This window comes from Heteronotia binoei, chromosome 5, assembly GCF_032191835.1.
Source record: "Heteronotia binoei isolate CCM8104 ecotype False Entrance Well chromosome 5, APGP_CSIRO_Hbin_v1, whole genome shotgun sequence".
Lineage (NCBI taxonomy): Eukaryota > Metazoa > Chordata > Lepidosauria > Squamata > Gekkonidae > Heteronotia > Heteronotia binoei.
The window spans coordinates 5,892,690-5,916,122 of NC_083227.1; the positions used below are offsets into that span (position 1 = coordinate 5,892,690).

A 23,433-nucleotide genomic window follows, 5' to 3' on the forward strand; every position below is an offset into this window, starting at 1 on the left:
CCCAGTTCCTCCCCCCTCCCCTGGAGAAGGCGGGGTTGACCACCCTGGGGTTGAAAGGCCTGCTGGGAAATGTAGTTCCCTGACACACACACACACACACACAGCCCCAGGAGTGAGAAGAAGGGGAGTGATGGGGGGAAACTTGCTTTCTTCCCTTTTCGGGGGCTGGTGGGGGGAAGGTGTCAAATGTAATCACAGAATCGTAGGGTCATCTAGTCCACCCCCCTGCACAATGCAGGAAACTCACAAGCACCTCCCCCTAAATCCACAGGATCTTCATCGCTGTCAGATGGCCATCTAGCCTCTGTTGAAAAACCTCCAAGGAAGGAGAGCCCACCACCTCCCGAGGAATCATAGACTTGGAAGGGACCTCCAGGGTCATCTAGTCCACCCCCCTGCACAATGCAGGAAACTCACAAACACCCCCCCACCCCTAAATCCACAGGATCTTCATCGCTGTCAGATGGCCATCTAGCCTCTGTTTCAAAACCTTGAAAGAAGCCCTGTGGTTGCAGCAAAATGCGCAGTATATTGGGGGAGGAGGGGGCATTGGTTTTCACTTTTTGAAAACACCACCAACACCAAAAGCATAAGAGGATCCCCTGCAGCTTGAAGAGACAGACCCCGCTGGGTTTCTGTTGAACAAAGCAGGAGTCAAGTGACACCTTTAAGACCAACCCATTTTTATTGAGAAGGTCCGCTTTCGTGTGCTCTTAAGTACACTTCCTCAGAGGAGGAATCCAGCACAGTGAGCAAAGCCATACAGAGCTGAGCAGAGCCACACAGAGCTGGTGGGCAGCGGCCCAGAATGCAACAGGGTACAGATTTAAGAACCAAGGACAGTGAAGTCAAATGATCTGGTCGGCAGTGGTTTAGAATGTAAAAGGGTACAATGACGGAATAGTAAAATCAACAAATGGAGCAAACCTTTGATCTGGGTAGCATGAGCATGACATGGGGGGGGGGGGGGGCTCATGTGGCCCAGGCCTTCCTAGGGTTGCCAATTCCGGGTCAGGAAATTCCTGGAGATTAGGGGGTTGGGCCTGGAAGAGGGCGGGGCTTGGGGACAGAAGAAGCCTCAGTCTGATATCATTCGTTTATTTGTGTCCAGGGGTCATTTTGTCGAAAAACAGGTGGCGGAGCTCCTCCAGGGATTGTTATGCAGCTGCACCTACTATTCAATGGACAAGGAGGTGGAACTCTCAGAAGGAAGAGGCGGGACTCTCAGAAAGGTTCAGGAGCTGCGCTCCTATGAGCTCCCACTGCATCTGAGGCCTGTTTCTGTCACTCACAACCTGCCTGGAGAAGGGGGGGAGTGAGGTTAACTCCCCCCTCCTTTCATCTCTCTGGCAAGAAAGATCTTGCAGCACCATCCGTCTGCGGGCAAGCTGGAGACCCACTGAAGGGACTCCCCCCTCACTTTCCAGCCCGTTGAAAACGCACCCAGGAGGTTTAGGAACATAAGAGAAGCCCTGTTGGATCAGGCCAGTGGCCCATCCAGTCCAACACTCTGTGTCACACATAAGAACATAAGAGAAGCCATGTTGGATCAGGCCAATGGCCCATCCAGTCCAACACTCTGTGTCACATAAGAGAAGCCTTGTTGGATCAGGCCAATGGCCCATCCAGTCCAACACTCTGTGTCACACATAAGAACATAAGAGAAGCCTTGTTGGATCAGGCCAATGGCCCATCCAGTCCAACACTCTGTGTCACATAAGAACATAAGAGAAGCCATGTTGGATCAGGCCAGTGGCCCATCCAGTCCAACACTCTGTGTCACATAAGAACATAAGAGAAGCCATGTTGGTTCAGGCCAGTGGTCCTTCCAGTTCAACACTCTGGGTCACATAAGAGAAGCCTTGTTGGATCAGGCCAATGGCCCATCCAGTCCAACACTCTGTGTCACACATAAGAACATAAGAGAAGCCCTGTTGGATCAGGCCAATGGCCCATCCAGTCCAACACTCTGTGTCACATAAGAACATAAGAGAAGCCATGTTGGATCAGGCCAGTGGCCCATCCAGTCCAACACTCTGTGTCACATAAGAACATAAGAGAAGCCATGTTGGATCAGGCCAATGGCCCATCCAGTCCAACACTCTGTATCACATAAGAGAAGCCTTGTTGGATCAGGCCAATGGCCCATCCAGTCCAACACTCTGTGTCACACATAAGAACATAAGAGAAGCCATATTGGATCAGGCCAATGGCCCATCCAGTCCAACACTCTGTGTCACATAAGAACATAAGAGAAGCCATGTTGGATCAGGCCAGTGGCCCATCCAGTCCAACACTCTGTGTCACATAAGAACATAAGAGAAGCCATGTTGGATCAGGCCAGTGGCCCATCCAGTCCAACACTCTGTGTCACATAAGAACATAAGAGAAGCCATGTTGGATCAGGCCAGTGGCCCATCCAGTCCAACACTCTGTGTCACATAAGAACATAAGAGAAGCCATGTTGGATCAGGCCAATGGCCCATCCAGTCTAACACTCTGTGTCACACAGTGCCCATATATACACATACACACACACTGTGGCTAATAGCCACTGATGGACCTCTGCTCCATGTGTTTATCCAGCCCCCTCTTGAACCTGGCTTTGCTTGTAGCCCCTGCCACCTCCTGTGGCAGTGAATTCCACATGTTAATCACCCTTTGGGTGAAGAAGGACTTCCTTTTATCCGTTCTAACGTGACTGCTCAGCAATTTCATTGAATGCCCATGAGTTCTTGTATTGTGAGAAAGGGAGAAAACTACTTTTCTCTACTTCCTCCATCCCTTGCATAATCTTGTAAACCTCTATCATGTTTTGCTACTTGCCAACTCTCCCCCCCACCTTCGGAGAAAAAGGCATTTCTTCCTCACATGAACTCATCCAGCGTTGGCCAAGGGTAGCTCTCCTGATGTTTTCAGCCTACAACTCCCATCAGCCTCAGCCAACATGGCCAATGGCTGGGGCTGATGGGAGTTGTAGGCAAAAAACATCTGGACAGGTACCCTTGGCCACCTCTGGACTCATCCACTTTGAGTCTCCAGGAGAAAACTGGTACAGAAACAATAAAGGAGAAACCGTTGATGAAGAAAACAAACACGGAGGGGCTCACCATCAGTGGAAGAGGGAAGAAAGCAAGTCCCCCCCCCAACCCTCCCCTTCTTCTCCCTCCTGGGACTTTGGGGGGGGGGTTAGGGGACTACATTTCCCAGCAGGCCTTGCAATCCCCAGGGCGGTCCACCCCGCCTCCTCCAGGGGTCAGGGAGGGAAAGGGGAGGGGTCCTGCAGCACTTCCCTTTCCCCGGCTGCTGGGGGCAGGATCCGGCCTTTGCACCTGTGCAGGAGGAGGACAGGTGAGCAGAGCGGAGGATTCGGGCAAGACAGGGGAGGGGAGGGGTCTGATCCCTTGTGGCTGCCCTCGCGGGGGAGGGGGGGCAGCTCTTGATTTTTTTGCAAGCTGCTGCTGGAGAAACCCTCCCCCCCCCATCGTCTCCCCACCCCCCACCCCCCACCCCCGCTGCATTTTTGCACCAGAATCCAAGTCCACTTTCTGCAAACCAGGGGGGGCGGGAGATCTGCAGAGCTGGCGGCCGGGGAGCGGGGTGGGGTCGGCCGGGGAGGTGCATTCTGGTTCCCCCAGTGCCCCCCCCCCGTTCCTTCCCCGCCCCCTCCGCTCTCAGCCCCCCAACACTGGACTGGATCGGGTGAGCTGCAAATGCTTTTGGGGAGGAAGGGGGAGGAGCAAGGCTGCAAAAGTTGCTGGGGGGGGGGGGTTGGCTTTGAGCTGGTGGGGGGGCTAAGAACATAAGATAGATCCAAACAAAGCAGGAGTCAAGAGACACCTTGAAGACCAACCCATTTTTATTTAGAACGTCAGCTTCCGGGTGCTCTTAAGCACGCTTCATCGGACGAGGAATCCAGCACAACGAGCAAAGCCATGCATAGCTGGTAGGCAGTGGCCAAAGAATGCAACATGGTACAGATGTAAGAAACCAATGACAGTGAAGTAAAATTATCTGGTAGGCAGTGGTTTAGAATGCAAAAAACCAGAGAGCCGGTTTGGTGTAGTGGTTAAGTGTGCGGACTCTTATCTGGGAGAACTGGGTTTGATTCCCCACTCCTCCACTTGCACCTGCTAGCATGGCCTTGGGTCAGCCATAGCTCTGGCAGAGGTTGTCCTTGAAAGGGCAGCTGCTGTGAGAGCCCTCTCCAGCCCCACCCACCTCACAGGGTGTCTGTTGTGGGGGAGGAAGGGAAAGGAGATTGTGAGCCGCTCTGAGACTCTTCGGAGTGGAGGGCGGGATATAAATCCAATATCTTCATCTACCTCACAGGGTGTCTGTTGTGGGGAAGGAAGGCAAAGGAGATTGTGAGCCGCTCTGAGACTCTTCTGAGTGGAGGGTGGGATATAAATCCAATATCATCATCATCATCATCTTCTTCTTCTTCAAAACAGTACAATGACAGAATAGTAACCTTAACAAATGGAGCAAACCTTTGATCTGAGTAGCAGGAGCACGCGAAAGCAACAAACAGCAGTGTGGAGTAAAATTAATAAACTGAGCAAACCTTTGATCTGAGTAGTATGAGCATTGGAAAGCAACAAAACAGCAGTATGCAGTAAAATTAACAAATTGAGCAAACCTTGGATCTAAGTAGCAGGAGCATGGGAAAGCAACAAAACAGCAGTATGCAGTAAAATTAACAAACAGAGCAAACATTTGATCTGAGTAGCAGGAGCACACGAAAGCAACAAAACAGCAGTATGTCAAAATGTGAGATTGTCAATGACAATGGGAGATGGATTCAATATACGTCATGGGATAAGCAACCAAAGCCCCTGTTTGAGTGTGTCAATACAGCTAAAAGAGAAATACATGGGATAGTGATGTTCTTATCCATCTAATTTACTTTTTAACATGTAAACATCATTCTAGTTTGCTATAGGAAAAAGGAATACAATAAAATATAGTGAAAATGTATGTATGGCTTTGTATAGCTCTGCTCAGCTCTGTATGGCTCTGCTCACTGTGCTGGATTCCTCGTCTGATGAAGCGTGCTTAAGAGCACACGAAAGCTGACGTTCTAAATAAAAATTGGTTGGTCTTAAAGGTGCCACTTCACTCCTGCTTTGTTCAGCTGCTTCAGTTGATACATCCAGATAGGCAGCCGTGTTGGTCTGAAGTAGTAGAACAAAATAAGAGTCAATTGCACCTTTAAGATGTTTTATTCAGAATGGAAGCTTTTGTGTGCATGCCCACTTCTTCAGAACATAAGAAGAACATAAGAGAAGCCATGTTGGATCAGGCCAGTGGCCCCTCCAGCCCAACACTCTGTGTCACATAAGAACATAAGAGAAGCCCTGTTGGATCAGGCCAGTGGCCCCTCCAGCCCAACACTCTGTGTCACATAAGAACATAAGAGAAGCCCTGTTGGATCAGGCCAGTGGCCCCTCCAGCCCAACACTCTGTGTCACATAAGAACATAAGAGAAGCCATGTTGGATCAGGCCAGTGGCCCCTCCAGCCCAACACTCTGTGTCACAGAAGAACATAAGAGAAGCCCTGTTGGATCAGGCCAAGGGCCCCTCCAGCCCAACACTCTGTGTCACATAAGAACATAAGAGAAGCCCTGTTGGATCAGGCCAGTGGCCCCTCCAGTCCAACACTCTGTGTCACACAGTGGCCAAAAAAACCCAGGTGCCATCAGGAGGTCCATCAGTGGAGCCAGGACACTTCAGGAAGTCCTAGAAAGAAAGGAAAAACATTGCACATCGTTTTTGTAAAATGGACTAGAGTATTTCTAGATTAATATGTGACTATTACTGCAATTAAACGTTGTTTTTTCAATATTTGTATTAGTAAAAACTCTCGTGGAGTGTTCAGTAGCAATATGGCTTGCTCATAGTCGTGAGCTCTCTCGTTTGACATAACAGGGAGGATTGTGGCTTGAGGAGCGGATGAGTACGAGCCTGCGGCTGTGTTTTGCAAAGCGGACACACAGGGAGAGAACACGGCTGTTCCAAACACGTCCCTGCCCCATCACTCCAAAAGTACATTTCTCAGAGGCAGCTGGAACACAGTGCCAGATTCTCCCTCCTGCACTGGGGTTTGGGTGGGTAGGGGGGAGGGAGAGCATCTTTCAGTTTTTTATAATTTTTATTGATTTTAACTACAAAAAGGAAAAGCAAAAGCAAAGATACATAAAAGGGGGGAAAGGGCATTAACAGAGTGGGAAAAACAGGGGAAAAAGTACAAATATATCAATTATAATTCTACCTCCAAATAAAATCCAAATAAAATATAATTCTACCTCCAAATAAAACCCAGATCATTCTGCCTGCAAGTATAAAGTCCTCCATATATTTTACCATCTTTCGTTATAGAAAATTTTTACGAAACTGATACGAGCGATATAAAGCTCAACAGTTCTTCTCGAACACAAATAAGTATGTAAAGCCGAAAATTTAAAGCCATCTCAACGCAAAGCTGTCTGATTTAGCTTAACCGTGTTGTAAGCACAAGCTAATGTGTTGGTTTTAACAATGCCCTTGTTAAAATAAGCGCATAAAATCGTATCTTTCTCCTTAACAAATTAAAAAAGATACGACATAATAATTTGTCTATCTCCGTATAAACAGTTTTTCCAAAGGAGCATATTGGAAACGGAGGAACAGCATCTTTTTTGTCAGGCAAGAGAAGGAAAGAACCCACATCCCCGGGGCACCACAACAGGGAAGAGCGGCAGGGCAGAGTCCCAGGAGGGCTTGTGGGTTTAGGTCTTGCTAAGGGGGATGCCAGCAAGAACACAAAACTCCCCTTTTGGTGGTTAGGAGGCCAGATGGGATCCAGTGGGATGACTCCTTCATGCTGATTGGGTAGCCAGGATTCCAGGGATTTTGACTGCTTCTTCCCATCTCCCCGATGTGTGGTTGCCAATGTCCAGGGAGGGGCTGGAGACCCCCTGGAATTCCCAGTAGTCTGCAGACGACAGAGGCCACTTTGAGGGCCTAAAGGGGCTGCTTTGGCAATCCCAGTCTGTGCTAGGGTCAGATTTACAGTTGCCCTAAACCAGCAGGGCACCGGTGTGGCTTTGGGTGGGCATATCTCCTGGCACACTTGGTACCCCCCAGATTGTTCAAGGGCTGGGCTTAGGCTGGTTCCCAAACAGGCTGGCCTCTGGAAAAGGGTCCTTCGGTCAGAGTGAGTTGGGCCCCCTCACATGGGTGCTGGGACAGAGTTCTCACCTAACACTTCAGGCCGTTTGAAGAGATGCCTGCAATGGTAAAGGGGTCTCCAGTCCCTCTTAGAGATGTGAAGGCCTGGAAAAAAAACGGGGAAAAAAATTGGGGGGGAGTCCCCCCCCCCACCCATTTTTTTCCTGAAGCCTTTTTTGTTTTTCCGAAAAATTGGAAAAATTGAAAAAAAGAAAAAAGAAAGAAAGAAAAATTGACGATGGAACATTTTATTTTAACACGACGAATAAAATATTTTAAGACATGGGGGTTCAAATATTTTCCAAATCATTTCTAAAAAATATGTGTGGTATCAGATTATTCTAATTTCTGTGCACTGAGGACAAGCAAGTCCTAGATCACGCCCAATCATTGAAACTTAATCCTACACTCCTTTCTATACACTTCCCCCCTCCTCAATTCTTTTTATGAGAATGGGTTTTTTTATTTTTATTTAATACTGTGGAGAGAAATGTCTGTTCCATGTAAACTAGTAAACAGTTCAGGAGATTGTTGCTCCATTTGTTACAGTTACAAATAAATATTATTTTAAAGTTAAATTCTGTTTGTAATAATTGTTTGGATACATTATATTTGTAATATGCTGGCTGTGATCATTTCATGCCAAGTAAAATTGTCCGCAGTCATATTTTATGTTCCTAAAGTAACAGAATGACTTTCAGTCTGGAAAAGGAAAAAAGAAGTGCTAATGTTGCATTTTTTTTTTCAGTTTTTCCGAAAATTTCCGTTTTTTTCCAAGCTTCAAAATTTTCGGAAATTTTACATCTCTTGTCCCTCTCATCTTTTGGGGACTCTGGTTTGCTTTAGGGATAAGGCCCCAAGACAGACGGAGCCAAAGGAATGAGAGGCCCAGCTTATAACATTTCTAAAAAGCCAACAAAAGCACAAGAAGCATTTTTGTTCTGATCCACCTAAGCATATGAAGGTTTATGGGTTTTGGTGGTGAATTGCCATCCTCATTTTTTCTTATGACATGTAACTGCCTGTCTCTCTCCTTCTCTCCAGAGAGAAGCCTCCCTTCAGAGCCAAATTATTAAAGGCAGCTTTTCAGAGACGGAGGTGACTCAGTAGAAGGGGCAGAAGATGGAAGAGCAGGACCCAGAAGGACCTGGGACTGGCAAGAGAGCAAGGAAGAGTCCCCATCCCATCCCACCTGGAAGTGGTGCTGAATTCTGCGAAAGAGCTGTGCCAGAGGTCCTGTCTAAAGACACCACGACCTCAGATGAAAACTGCCAACTCTTCTGGCAGCTCCGCTACCATGAGGCCGATGGGCCCCGAGAGGTTTGCAGCCAGCTCCATGGACTTTGCAGCCAGTGGCTGAAGCCGGAGAGGCACACCAAGAAGCAGATCCTGGACCTGGTGATCCTGGAGCAGTTCCTGACGCTCCTGCCCCAGGAAATGCAGGGCTGGGTGAGAGGATGTGGGCCGGAGACCAGTTCCCAGGCGGTGGCCCTGGCTGAAGGTTTCCTCCTGAGTCAGGCAGAGGAGAAGAGGCAGGCAGAACAGGTGAGAGGGATTCTCTTCAGGTATCTTCCATTCAAGCACCAATATCTGGCCTTATCCTAAAGGCTTCCTGCCGGATGTTTGTACAAGTGTTAAAACATCCAAACGGGAGTTTTTACAGCCTCCTTTGGCACCCTCTTCTTCTAGGGGATTTCTGATCCCTCCAAGTCTCCTGATGGGAAGGGTGCAGAGTCTAGGACTGGGGCAGGATCCGTCCCTTGGTCTCTTTTCCATTCTATCTCTTACCCCCTCCCTTGCTGCTTTTTCAGATGTGGAGACCATCCCTGAAGATAAGACCTGAGGCGGATGGAGCTTCCTTGGAGCAAGGGCAGAGGGCGCAGGCCCAGGAGCGTGCCCAAGATGCCCTTTCCCTTTCCTGTGGTAAAGACACTTTGTGCGTAGATGTGGTTGGACTACCCAGTGAATTTGTTGCATTGAGAGTTCAAGGGGATAGGATTTAAACACTTTTTCATACAGCACAGAGTTACTCTGTGGCAGTCAATGTCCACTAACAGCAGCTCCCCTCAAAAAGGATTAGACAAGTTCAGGGAAGGCAGTTCTTTGCATTAATTGAAATATTCATCTCTCACACTCCTATTATTCAACCAGGCGAAAAAAGGGAGACGCTACCTTCTAGGGCAGAAGAGCTCTCAAAAACGTTTTTGGAGGGCCAATAGGAACATAAGAACATCCCGTCAGCTTGATGTCCACACCTGGAAAAGTTTTAGAACAACTCATCAAACAGTCGGTCCTGGAACATTTAGAAAGAATGGATGTGATAAGTAAGAGCCAGCATGGTTTTCTCAAGAACAAGTCATGTCAGACTAACCTGATCTCTTTTTTTGAGAAAGTGACTACCTTGCTGGATCAGGGGAATGCTGTATACATCATTTATATTGATTTCAGTAATGCTTTTTGTCAAGTCTCCAAATTCAATAACGAGTCGTTGTTGAAACAAAATTACGAGTTTATTGATAAGGTAGTGCTTGAAAGGATTCAGATTGAAAGACTAAAGATCATGTAGTACAATGCCATCATATAAGGTACACTTCAGAGGGATTCCTAAGGGAGGGGCACTATGGAGGGCACATTCACACATTGATGTTACCATTTCGTTCTCAGACTGGTTTTGGCCTTGAGGGCTTCTGGCTGGGCCTCCCCCTGATCTTGGGCCTGAGAAGGCACAGATTATAGCTTCCCATATTCGCATTTCAAAGCAAGGCTACATAACAAAGGAGGCGGGTAAGGGAGAGGTTAGCTAGCAGCATTGGCATACAGAATGGCTTTACCCAGAAGGCTCTCTGCCAGAGCCACAGTACAGTACAGACTTGACCAAAGATTTACAGAGACTTGACACTTTTGATAAAGTTCCACATACTATCCTTGTTGACAAGATGGTAAAATGTGGTTTGGATCCTGTTACCATTAGGTGGATCTGTAACTGGTTGATGGATCGCACCCAAAGAGTGCTTGTGAATGGTTCCTCATCCTCTTGGAGAGAAGTGACAAGTGGAGTGCCTCAAGGATCTGTCCTGGGACCTGTTTTGTTCAACATCTTTATCAATAATAATAATAATAATAATAATAAATTTATTCTTATATCCCGCCCTCCCCCGCCAAAGGCGGGCTCAGGGCGGCTCACAGGCATGGAGTTCCATGGTTCAATAAAACAATACAATACAACAACAATTTTAAATAATCAGTGACGTAATAAATAAGTTAGTTAAAATAGACATAATAAAATAAGTTAGTTATCAATGATTTGGATGAAGGAATAGAGGGAATGCTTATTAAATTTGCAGATGATACTAAATTGGGAGGGGCTGCAAACACAGAAGAAGACAGAAACAGGATACAGGATGACCTTGACAGGCTGGAAAACTGGGCTAAAATCAATTAAATGAATTTTAACAGGGATAAATGTAAAGTTCTGCGTTTAGGTAGGAAAAATCCAATGCATGGTTATAGGCTGGGGGAGACTTGTCTTAGCAGTAGTATGTGCGATAAGGATCTAGGGGTCTTAGTGGATCCTACGCTGAACATGAGTCAACAGTGTAATGCGGTGGCTAAAAAAAGGCAAATGCAATTTTGGGCTATATCAACAGAAATATAGTGTCCAGGTCACGTGATGTGATGGTATTGCTTTACTCTGCTCTGGTAAGACCTCACCTGGAGTATTGTGTTCCGGTTTGGGCACCACATTTTAAGAAGGATATAGACAAGCTGGAACGGGTCCTGAGGAGGGCGACAAAGATGGTGAGGGGTCTGGAGACCAAGTCCTATGAGGAAAGGTTGAAGGAGCTGGGGATGTTTAGCCTGGAGAGGAGGCGGCTGAGAGGTGATAGGATCATCGTCTTCAAGTACTTGAAGTGTTGTCATATAGAGGATGGTGTGGAATTGTTTTCTGTGGCCCCGGAAGGTAGGACCAGAACCAGTGGGTTGAAATTAAATCAAAAGAGTTTCTGGCTCAACATTAGGAAGAACTTCCTGACCGTTAGAATGATTCCTCAGTGGAACAGGCTTCCTTGGGCTCTCCTTCCTTGGAGGTTTTTGAACAGAGGCTAGATGGCCATCTGACAGCAATGACGATCCTGTGAATTTCATGTGCAGGGGGTTGGACTAGATGACCCTAGAGGTCCCTTCCAGCTCTGTGATTCTATGATTCTAACATAAGAACATAAGAGAAGCAATGCTGGATCAGGCCAGTGGCCCATCCAAAGCCCTTTGCCACACAGTTGCCAAAAAACCCAGGTGCCATCAGGAGGTGATGGGGGAATTTGGCTTCTGTACCTGTGCTTACGGGGGCATCTGGTGGGCCAGTGAGGAGAACAGGATGCCAGAGAGGGATGGAGGGTTTGGACTGGCACCCCCCAGGAGCTGTTCTCTCAAGAGCGGTTTGTGTCACGGCTCTCTCAGCCTCTCCTATCTCACAGGATGTCTGTTGCGGTGAGAGGAAGGGAAAGGGATTGTAAAATGTTCTGAGACCCTAAGTGAAGGGTGTGGTATAAATCCAGTCTCCTCTTCTTCTTTCCTCGAGGCTCCAGATGTCCTCAAGTCACTTGTGGGCCAGTGTGACACAGATATTTCAGGCCACATCATTTCCATCACCTCTCTCCCCTCCCCGCCTGACCTAGGTTTCACAGAAGTCTGAAATAAGTCAACAGCCTTTGTAATCCCGGAGGCTTACAGGTCCCAGAATTTAGTAAAAAAGGATTCAAAAAAATGTCGCAAAAGCTTTTGAGAAACACAGCTCTTTGGTGTAGAGCCAGTTTGGTGTAGTGGTTAAGTGTGCGGACTCTTATCTGGGAGAACCGGGTTTGATTCCCCACTCCTCCACTTGCACCTGCTGGAATGGCCTTGGGTCAGCCATAGCTCTGGCAGAGGTTGTCCTTGAAAGGGCAGCTGCTGTGAGAGCCCTCTCCAGCCCCACCCACCTCACAGGGTGTCTGTTGTGGGGGAGGAAGGTAAAAGGAGATTGTAAGCCGCTCTGAGACTCTTCGGAGTGGAGGGCGGGATATAAATCCAATATCTTCTTCTTCTTCTTTTCTTCATTAAAACTTAGATGAGTGTACAGAGGGCCAGGTTTCACATCTCTGGGAAGGGGGGTGCGTGAAGCAAGGTACAAACAAACAAGAAAGTGCCCTCCTTTCCTCCTTTGTCTCACAGGCAGTGGAGAGATGCTATTGAGTCACCATCTTTTCAGAGGTGTGGAAACGGCTGCTGCAGCTCCAGCCCAGGTAGGTGATCAGAGGGCACAGCCTGGGTACCTCCTCCTTTCTCAGGAGGGGTTTTGCTTCTTCAGTTTCTAGAAGGTTTCCAGGCAAGAGAGGGTCTGCATGCCACTCCCTTTACCCATCCCAAGCTTTACATCCTGTACCTTCCCAGATGACTCCCTTCCAGTGGGCCATCTTGGTATAGTGGAGAGCCAGTTTGGTGTAGTGGTTAAGTGCGCGGACTCTTATCTGGGAGAACCGGGTTTGATTCCCCACTCCTCCATTTGCACCTCCTGGAATGGCCTTGGGTCAGCCATAGCTCTGGCAGAGGTTGTCCTTGAAAGAGCAGCTGCGGTGAGAGCCCTCTCAGCCCCACCGACCTTACAGGGTATCTGTTGTGGGGGAGGAAGGGAAAGGAGATTGTAGGCCGCTCTGAGCCTCTGTCCTTGAAAGGGCAGCTGCTGTGAGACCCCGCTCAGCCCCACCCACCTCACAGGGTGTCTGTTGTTGGGGAGGAAGGGAAAGGAGATTGTAGGCCGCTCTGAGCCTCTGTCCTTGAAAGGGCAGCTGCTGTGAGAGCCCCCTCCAGCCCCACCGACCTCACAGGGTGTCTGTTGTGGGGGAGGAAGGGAAAGGAGATTGTAGGCCGCTCTGAGCCTCTGTCCTTGAAAGGGCAGCTGCTGTGAGACCCCGCTCAGCCCCACCCACCTCACAGGGTGTCTGTTGTTGGGGAGGAAGGGAAAGGAGATTGTAGGCCGCTCTGAGCCTCTGTCCTTGAAAGGGCAGCTGCTGTGAGAGCCCCCTCCAGCCCCACCGACCTCACAGGGTGTCTGTTGTGGGGGAGAAAGGGAAAGGAGATTGTAGGCCACTCTGAGACTATTCGGAGTGGAGGGCAGGATATAAATGCAATATCTTCTTCAATATCTTTGCCTGGAATGTCCTCTGAGGGAATCTTGTTTTTTTTCCAGGGTCCCTTTTCCTTGGAAGAGGTGTCCGTCTCTTTCACGGAGGCAGAGTGGGATCTGCTGGATCCGGACCAAAGAGCTCTGTACAGGGAAGTCATGCTGGAGAACTATGGGAATTTGGCCTCTCTGGGTAAGTTTCTTTTATAGGTGCCAAAGGTGTGAATTCCGCCATTGTAATGAGGCATGAATCAAACATTGAACAGCAACATCCGGTTTTGTCTCCTGTCCCGCTAGTTGCCTAGAGGCTACTATGGCCAGTGTTGTGGCCATCACCCAAGCTAGAGAAGGGATCCTGGACTGAGGTAAAGGTGGGATGAGAGGCCCTCAGAAAGACTCCAGAAGGGGCCGGATCTTCAGTTCTCTGTTGCCAGACTTTTCAACACTGCTTTCCCCTGGATGGGATTATGAAGATCTGCTCTGACTGTGATCCGGCAACGATCCGTCCCCCTTTCACTTGTTGGGATTCTGTGCTTTGATTTGGACCTTTTATTTTTTTATACTAGTAATAAGGCCCGTTGTGGGGAGAAATACAGAGGGTGCTAAAATCTGCTGTGAGCGCTGTGGCCTTGGGGAGGGGGCTGTGGGGGAGGGAAAGATAGAGGGATGCAAGGTATGTTGGGAAGGCAGCTGATGGGAAGGGACATGGAGAAAGGGGGGAAATATAGGGTAGGTTATTCTAACCCACCCCCACACCCCCCAAAAAAGCCAGAATGATAAGAGGACCTGTTGCAGGAAAAAATGTTACCTGGGCGTGAACTGGCAGACACTGACCAAGAGAGAGATCTTGGGGTCGTGGTAGATAACTCACTGAAAATGTCAAGACAGTGTGTGTTTGCAATTAAAAAGGCCAACGCCATGCTGGGAATTCTTAGGAAGGGAATTGATAACAAATCAGCCAGTATCATAATGCCCCTGTATAAATTGATGGTGCGGTCTCATTTGGAATACTGTATACAATTCTGGTCACCGCACCTCAAAATGGTATTATAGCATTGGAAAAAGTGCAGAAAAGGGCAACTAGAATGATTAAAGGTTTAGAACACTTTCCCTATGAAGAAAGGTTAAAACGCTTGGGGCTCTTTAGCTTGGAGAAACGTTGACATGATAGGGTGACATGATAGAGCTTTACAAGATTATGCATGGGATGGAGAAAGCAGAGAAAGAAGTCCTTTTCTCCCTTTCTCACAATACAAGAACTCGTGGGCATTCAATAAAATTGCTGAGCAGTCAGGTTAAAATGGATAAAAGGAAGTACTTCTTCACCCAAAGGGTGATTAACATGTGGAATTCACTGCCACAGGAGGTGGTGGTGGCTACAAGCATAGCCAGCTTTAAGAGGAGATTGGATAAAAATATGGAGCAGAGGTTCATCAGTGGCTGTTAGCCACAGTATATATATATGTGTGTGTGTGTGTGTGTGTGTGTGTGTGTGTCTATGTATTTGTGTAATTTCACCGTTATTACATTATTGTATTGCAATATAGTCTTAGTAATTGTTGGGCACTACAATCATTCGTGGTTGTGTGTTTATTCAATCCCCAGGTGGGGGCAGGGGATCCCCCAGTTTGGAGACCCCCTCCATGCTTCAGGGTCATCCAAAAGGAGGTGGAGGAGAAATGTCTGCTGGGCACTCCATTGTTCCCTATGGAGACCAATTCCCATTGTGTATAATGGAGAATTGATGAACGGGTATCCGGGGCTCTGCAGGAGCTGTTTTTTGAGTAGAAGCACCAAACGTGCAGCATAGTATCCGATACCTCTCCTGAAAACACCTTCCAAGTTTCAAAAAGATTGGACCAGGGGGTCCAATTCTGTGAGCTATAAAAGAAGCTGCCCCTATCCTTCATTATTTCCAATGGGGGAAAGGCATTTAAAAGGTGTGCACTCCCTTTAAATGTGAATAGCCAGAACTCCCTTTGGAGTTCAGTTATGCTCATCACACCCTTGCTTCTGGCTCCACCCCAACGTCTCCTGGCTCCACCCCAACGTCTCCTGGCTCCACCCCCAAAGTCCCCAGATATTTCTTAAATTGGCCCTAGCAACCCTAATAAGCGTAGAGGTAACACAAAAGGTGCTAAGTTGGAGCAGGAACGTTGGAAAGATTAGCCATTAGTTGCTAGCCAGAGATAGAAGGCATAAGCAATACTTTACCTATGAACCTATTGTTTTACCCATTCCATTGCTGGGTGCGGGGGAAAGACAGGGGTTTGCCTGGAGGATGCCTGTGTTGTAACCTTATGCAGTTAGACAAGCCCCCGGGCAAGTTCTCTGGTCTTTGCAGAGAGTGTCTTCACTTGGCCTGTTTCTGAGAAGGAACTTCCAGTTCAGCTCAGGAAATGGGGACCCCACTGCCTGTTGGGCTGCTCCCATAAGTTTGGCAGCACCTCCTGGTTACAGCCCTTACCTGCTCATCCAGGTTCTAATGCTGTGTCTCATTTTGTTCCAGCAAAGGTTGATCAGACAAATGAAGAGGGTGAAGAACTTCATCCACATTTGCCAGATAAAGTTATTAATAAAGACTTGAAAGGAAATGTCAGGAATCAAGGCAGACCCAAGAGAAAGAAAGATAGCCGTTTGGTTGAGAAGAGAAATGGAAGAAAGCGTAATGTACATTTCCCCAATATAACGGAGATGAGTGAATACATTCACTTCAGATATAAACCACAGATTCTTGTGAAGCAAAGAATACAAAGAGGAAAGGAATTTGTTGCATGCTCAGAGTGTGGAAAGAGATTCAGTCACAGTTCCCAACTTCAGCGGCACCAGAGAACTCACACAGGGGAGAAACCTTTTGAATGCTCAGAATGTGGAAAGAGATTCAGTCGCAGTGGCAGCCTTCAACTGCATCAGAGAACCCACACAGGAGAGAAACCTTTTGAATGCTCAGAGTGTGGAAAGAGATTCAGTCACAGTTCCCAACTTCAGCGGCACCAGAGAACTCACACAGGGGAGAAAGCTTTTGAATGCTCAGAGTGTGGAAAGAGATTCAGAGAGAGTGGCACTCTTAAACGCCATCAGACAACCCACACAGGGGAGAAACCTTTTGCATGCTCACAATGTGGAAAGAGATTCAGTCGCAGTGGCAGCCTTCAACTGCATCAGAGAACCCACACAGGAGAGAAACCTTTTGAATGCTCAGAGTGTGGAAAGAGATTCAGTGACAGGAGATGTCTTCAACCGCACCAGGGAACCCACACAGGAGAGAAACCTTTTGAATGCTCAGAGTGTGGAAAGAGATTCAGTGACAGGAGATGTCTTCAACTGCACCTGAGAATTCACACAGGGGAGAAATCTTTTGAATGCAGAGAGTGTGGAAAGAGATTCAGTCAGTGTAGCAAACTTAAAATGCATCAGAGAACTCACACAGGGGAGAAGCCTTTTGAATGCTTCGAGTGTGGAAAGAGATTCACTCTGAGTAGCAGTCTTCAACTGCATCAGAGAACTCACACAGGGGAGAAACCTTTTGAATGTGGAGAGTGTGGAAAGCGATTCAGTCACCGTAGCAATCTTCAACAGCATCAGAGAACCCACACAGGGAAGACACCTTTTGAATGCTCAGAGTGTGGAAAGAGATTCAGTGACAGGAGAGGTCTTAAACGGCATCAGAGAACCCACACAGGGGAGAAACCTTTTGAATGCTCAGAATGTGGAAAGAGATTCAGTCTCAGTTCCCATCTTCTGCAGCACCAGAGAACTCACACAGGGGAGAAACCTTTTGAATGCTCAGAGTGTGGAAAGAGATTCAGCAGGAATGGCAATCTTCAAGAGCATCAGAGAACCCACACAGGGGAGAAACCTTTTGAATGTGGAGAGTGTGGAAAGCGATTCAGTCACCGTAGCAATCTTCAACAGCATCAGAGAACCCACACAGGGAAGACACCTTTTGAATGCTCAGAGGGATTACAGGTCCTTGTGCAAGGTTCTTTTTAATTGCATGTAAAATTCACATTGTTACATTATGTTCCAAAGCCAAATGTTTATTGCTATTTTATATACCTTATTTCCTACTGTTATCTTACGCAATATTTGATTATTTTGAAAATATTTTAGCTTTGTTTTTTAGCTTTTGTAAACTCTTTCTGATTTGTGCTGGTCGTCGACCGTATCAAAATTGAACGAATGATGCTCAGAGTATGGAAAGAGATTCAGTCAGAGTGGCACTCTTTAACATCATCATTGAACCCACACAGGGGAGAAAACTTTTGCATGCTCAGAGTGTGGAAAGATATTAAGTCAGAGTGGCACTCTTCAACGGCACCAGAGAACCCACACAGGAGAGAAACCTTTTGAATGCTTTTGACCTTTAAGTTTTGGCTGCGCCTTTTATTTAATTCTGATCAGAATTCTTTCACCTTTTTGATGCTGATGGACCATCATGCATCCAAATGGTTGACCCTGATCCAAAAGAAAATCATATCCATAGGAATTTCCTTGGATGCATTTTATCTATCCTCTGCTTCTGAGGTATTTCAATCCATCAAACGTAGACTACTAGATATCCAGTTGCAACGTCTTACCGAGGCAGCTTGGAAAACTTGCTCCCTAAGCTATCTGGGTTTATCCCAGATTCCTGGGCTTTTAGCTCCCTATTTCCTCCTTTTAACTGATCCTCACCAAAGAAGAGCATTCATGCTGGCTAGATTTAATGCATTACCATCGGCCATCCTTTTCGGAAGATGCCACAGAATCCCCCGCAATCTTAGACGATGCCCTTGTAGCCAAGGAGTCATCGAAACGGTCCCTCATGTTCTTTTGGACTGCCCTTTTTATAGCAGTCCACGTGCAAGATATCTAGATGCACTGCTTTCTGACCATCAAGACCATTCTGACAATGCCAAGGTTCGTTTTTTACTCCACAGGAAACACAACTTTGTCACCACTCATGTTGCTTGCTTTTTACAGGTTGCGATCCAAATCAGAGAGGCTTTTACTCATGCACAGCCTACTGCTATTTTATGTCATTTAACTTTTGTTGGTTTTTAAAGGTTTTATTATATTCTATAGTGTCACTGTTGGTTTTAAAGTATACTGTATTCTTGTATTAATGCCAATAAAGGTCTATGGTATTACAATAGGACAACAATAGGAGTCCTTAGAGTGTGCAAAGGGATGAAGTTGGAGTAGCACTTTTTGAAAAGAGCTAGGAATTGACGGAAGGAGAAACCATGTAACCCCTTAGCCCAGGAAAAGTCACAAGAAAAACACACGCACATACCACATAAAGCATCGAAATGATATAACTTCTTGTATAAAACTTTAATTTGTGGGAAATCTTATCCCAGCCAAGAGGAAACGTTACAGTTGGCCAGACTACAGAAGGAGCTTTATCTGTGTCTGAAGCCCTCACGGAGATCCCACAAGGGAGAAAGCAAAGGTGAAGTAGATCTGCAAACTCTGCCAGCTGAAGTAGATCCAAGATCTGTCTCCTTTAGCAGAGAGGATTCCGCACAAGGGAGTGTTATACGTTTAAATGGCCTAAATTTGTTTTAACTTTTCATTGTGAGGCCTCACTCTAGGCCTTCTCTGCTTCAAGAGGTTGAAACATTTGTCTCTGTGCTGAGACAGGAACACAGGAAAGAAGTGCTGTTTCAGGAAGACCTTTCACATTGCCAGAATTAACAGCTGGATGCAGGTGAGACGGATCTTCTCCGGTACAATCTTGATCGTTGGGCTAAGGAACTTTGTCTAGGGTCCAGGAACTTTTAGTAAGACTTTGAAATACGAACGTTGTGATTAATAATAATAAGTTTTATTAGATTTCCAGAAAGAAAAAGGGGGAAGTGGAAATAGAAAAGCACTATGAACATAGTCCATTCTGCACGTCAATACGTCATTAAAATAAAATATTTTTACAATATTGTTACACGCTTAACATTGTATCTTCCTAATCTATCTAAAATATTATAAGGATTGTAAGTCTTCGTTTAAACTATCTGCTTTGGATTGTATTTCTAATATATATAGTAGAAAATAGAAATAAAAGTTCACACCAGTAGATCTTAAGTATCTAACCACACATGTAACTTCTCCCAATATTTTCTTGCTTCTTCCTTGGATTTCCCGGCAAGTAACTGAGATAAATAGTCCATCTCTGCTGTTTCCAGTATTTTCCCCATCAGCTCCAATCTTGTAGGAATTTCCTGAAGTTTCCATTTCTGTGCAAGTAAAATCCTAGCTGCTGTATTAATATGTGCCATTAAGTGTCTTGTATAATCACTAGGATATGTATTCAATAAAATTAGTTCTGGTTTGAATTGAATCTGCATCTTCAAATTCATGCACCATCTTCCAATAGTCTTTTGTCATCTCACAGGTCCACCACATATGGTAAAATGACCCAACATGTTTTGTGCACTTCCAACACTTACTAGACATATTAACATACATCTCAGAAAGTTTCTGGGGAGTTACATACCATCTATAAAACATCTTGTACAAGTTTTCCTTAAAAGCTATTGACTTAAGTTAATTTAATATTAGATTTCCATAGCATCTCCCATTCGTCTAACTTAATATTACGACCTACATTCGTAGCCCACTGGACCGTACGTTGCGATTAGTAATTAATGATCACAAGCATTGCCTGTGATAATCACTGCCAGATATGTAAAAAAACAAGAATTGTTGCCGGAATCTTTTGGTGAGATTCATTGAAAAGAGAGGACTGGACTTTGGGAATATAGAGATTTAGAGAACTGTAGATGGGGTCAGGGGTGGGGAAGGGGAATGTTTCATTGGTGGGGAAAAGGTGCTTTTTGCTCAAATAATTCACAGGCAGAGTCAACCAATATATCTGTATCCCTAGTTCTGCCAAGATTTAGTCTTGCCTGTTATATTTCTGTTAAGCGAATAAAGCTTTCTGTGATTCAGTAATCCTAGAGGCTATCATTGATGACGATTGTGCAGTACTTGGCATAAGAGGACTGTGGTCTGAACTCTCTGCTCACGACCTGAGTTCAATCCCAGCGAAAGCTGGTTCAGGTAGCCGGCTCCAGGTCGATTCAGCTTTCCATCTTTCCGAGGTCGGTCAAAGGAGTCCCCAGCTTGCTGGGGGGGAAGCGTAAAAGATTGGGGAAGGCAATGGCAAACCACCCCGTCAAAAGCCTGCTGTGAAAACGTTGTGAAAGCAACGTCACCCCAGAGTCGGAAGCGACTGGTGCTTGCACGGGGCACCTTTCCTTTCCTTTTCCTGGACCATTCTAGGGGATCTCTCGGTTGTCTTCTGGCCTCTGCTTGACGGTCACCTCTCCAGGACTTTGTTCTGGTTTTGCCTCTGGGGAGCTCCCAAGAGGGAGGTCTTCCACCCTGGCTTTTCCCACCCAGCATTTGAGTGCTCCTGATTCTCCCCTCGGGTCCCAGGGTGGGCTAAATGAGATCTCTGGGACAGGGCAGGACAGGAAGCCTTTCAAAGACAAAGAGGAAAACCCCTGGGGAGGGTCCTTCTCAGAAGGGAACAACCTTTCCGAGGGGGAAATCCAGGTCTAAGGGGGGGAAGTGCATTATGGGGGGGGGGGTCACCATACCTTCACAGTGGCCTCTGGCAGCCAGCCCCACCTTGGAATCACCAGCTGGGTTTTGCCCCACTGCTAGGGTTGCCACGCCCAATTCAAGAAATGGCTGCAAAGTCCATGGAGCTGGCTGCAAACCTCTCGGGGCCCATCGGCCTCATGGTAGCGGAACTGCCGGAAGCGTCGGCTGCGCGCATCTGAGGTCATGGTGTCCTTAGCCAGGGTCTCTGGCCCAGCCCTTTCCCGGAATTCAACCCCACTCCCAGCTTGGAGGAGAAAGGAGCTTTTCCTTGCTCTCTTGCCAGTCCCAGGTCTTTCTGGATCCTGCTCTTCCATCTCCTGCTCCGTCTGTGGAGTCACCTCCATCTGTGGAAAGATGCCTTCGTTCACTTGTCTCTGAAGAGAGGCTTCTCTCTGGGGAAAAGGAGAGACACAGACAGGAACAAGTCACAAGGAAAATGGAGACTGGAGATACACCACCCGAAATCCCATACGCTCAGGGGACACCTGAGAATTGCCCTGGCCGATCAGAACGAAAGAGTTCCTTGTGGTTTGTAGATCGGGTTTAATATTATTCTGCTGTATCACATGCCAAGGGATTTTAGATGCGCCACCTTGTTTTTTGGGGGGAAGTTAAGAGTCTCTGTTGGCTTTTTAGAGATGTTACAAGCTGAGCCTCTCATTCCTTTGGCTCCGTCTGTCCTGGGGCCTAATTCCTGTGGGAAACCAGAACCACCAGAGGGACTGGTGACCCCTTTACTATCTCAGGCATCTCTTCAAAAGGCCGGAAGTGTTAGGTGAGAACTCTGTCCCAGCACCCATGAAGGGGGGGGGACCCAACTCACCCTGGCAGAAGGACCCTTAGAATAATAGAGTTGGAAGGCACCTCCAGGGTCATCTAGTCCAACCCCCTGCACAATGCAGGAAACTCACAAACACCTCCCCCTAAATTCACAGGATCTTCATTGCTGTCAGATGGCCATCCAGCCTCTGTTGAGAAACCTCCATGGAAGGAGAGCCCACCACCTCTCAAAGAATCATAGAGTTGGAAGGGACCCCTAGGGTCATCTAGTCCAACCCTCTGCACAATGCAGGAAACTCACAAACACCTCTGCCTAAATTCACAGGATCTTCATTGCTGTCAGATGGCCATCTAGCCTCTGTTGAGAAACCTCCAAGGAAGGAGAGCCCACCACCTCCCGAGGAGGAAGCCTGTCCCACTAATGGTCAGGAAGTTCTTTCCCAGAGTCCAGCCTGTATGGGAACCAGCCTAAGCCCAGCCCTTGAACTATCTGGGGGGCTACCAAGTGTGCCAGGAGATATGCCCAACCAAAGTCGCACCGGTGCCTTGCTGGTTTAGGGCAACTGTAAATCTGACCCTGGCACAGACTGGGATTGCCAAAGCAGCGCCTTTAGGCCCTCAAAGCGGCCTCCGTCGTCTGGAGACCACTTGGAATTCTAGGCAATCTCCAGCCCCTCCCTGGACATTGGCAACCCCAAATCAGGGAGATGGGAAGAAGCAGTCAAAATTCCTGGCATTCTGGCCACCCAACCGGCACGAAGGAGCCATCTCATTTCACCCCACCTGGTCTCCTAACCATCAAAAGGCGAGTTTTGGGTTCTTGCTGGCTTCCCCTTTAGCAAGACCTGAAACCACAAGGTCTCCGGGGAGAAAATGGCTGTATTGGGGGGGGGAGGACTCTGTGCCCCCTTCCTCATCTGAGGTCCCTCCCTGGCCTCAAATGGGTCCTTGTCAGAGAGCCAGTTTGGTGTAGTTGTGCGGACTCTTGTCTGGGAGATCCGGGTTTGATTCCCCACTCCTCCACTTGCACCCGCTGGAATGGCCTTGGGTCAGCCGTAGCTCTGGCAGAGGTTGTCCTTGAAAGGGCAGCTGCTGTGAGAGCCCTCTCATGTGAACATATGAAGCTGCCTTATACTGAATCAGACCCTTAGTCCATCAAAGTCAGTATTGTCTTCTCAGACTGGCAGCAGCTCTCCAGGGTCTCAAGCTGAGGTTTTTCACACCTATTTGCCTGGACCCTTTTTTGGAGATGCCGGGGATTGAACCTGGGACCTTCTACTTTCCAAGCAGATGCTCTACCACTGAGCCACCGTCCCTCCCCACCCACCTCTCAGCCCCACCCACCTCACAGGGTGTCTGTTGTGAGGGAGGAAGGGAAAGGAGATTGTGAGCCATTCTGAGATTCAAAGAGAAGGACAGGATATAAATCCAATATCATCTTCTTTTTGTCAGAATCCCACCCTCCCAAATGTCCAGCACGTTCCCCAGAGTTGCAACCCTCGTTGAGAAGGATGATTTCCCATCCCCCCCCCCCCCACAAAGGTCTTCCCAGGATCCAGATGCTGCAAGGCTTCCCCCCATGCAGCTCAATGGGGCTGCTCGGAAGTAACTCTGCCCCCAGAGGATCCTGTGCTGCCCCCTCCACCCCAGCTCAGAAAAAGGGAGCCCGAAGCTGGTCCCCTCCCCGCCC

The 23,433-nt window shown here is 47.5% G+C and overlaps 2 protein-coding genes across 2 annotated transcripts in view; one reads left to right on the forward strand and one right to left on the reverse strand.

The window, feature by feature from the left end:
• The window catches only part of LOC132571595 (zinc finger protein OZF-like), a 388,663-nt gene that overhangs the window by 132,631 nt on the left and 232,599 nt on the right, over positions 1-23,433 (reverse strand). The window lies entirely within an intron of this gene.
• The window catches only part of LOC132570913 (zinc finger protein 208-like), a gene marked incomplete at its 3' end in the record, with an annotated part of 122,372 nt that continues 115,003 nt past the window's right edge, over positions 16,065-23,433 (forward strand). Inside the window, 2 exon segments of the mRNA XM_060237550.1 lie at positions 16,065-17,254; positions 19,130-19,138. Coding sequence (XP_060093533.1) covers positions 16,065-17,254; positions 19,130-19,138 — 1,199 coding nt within the window.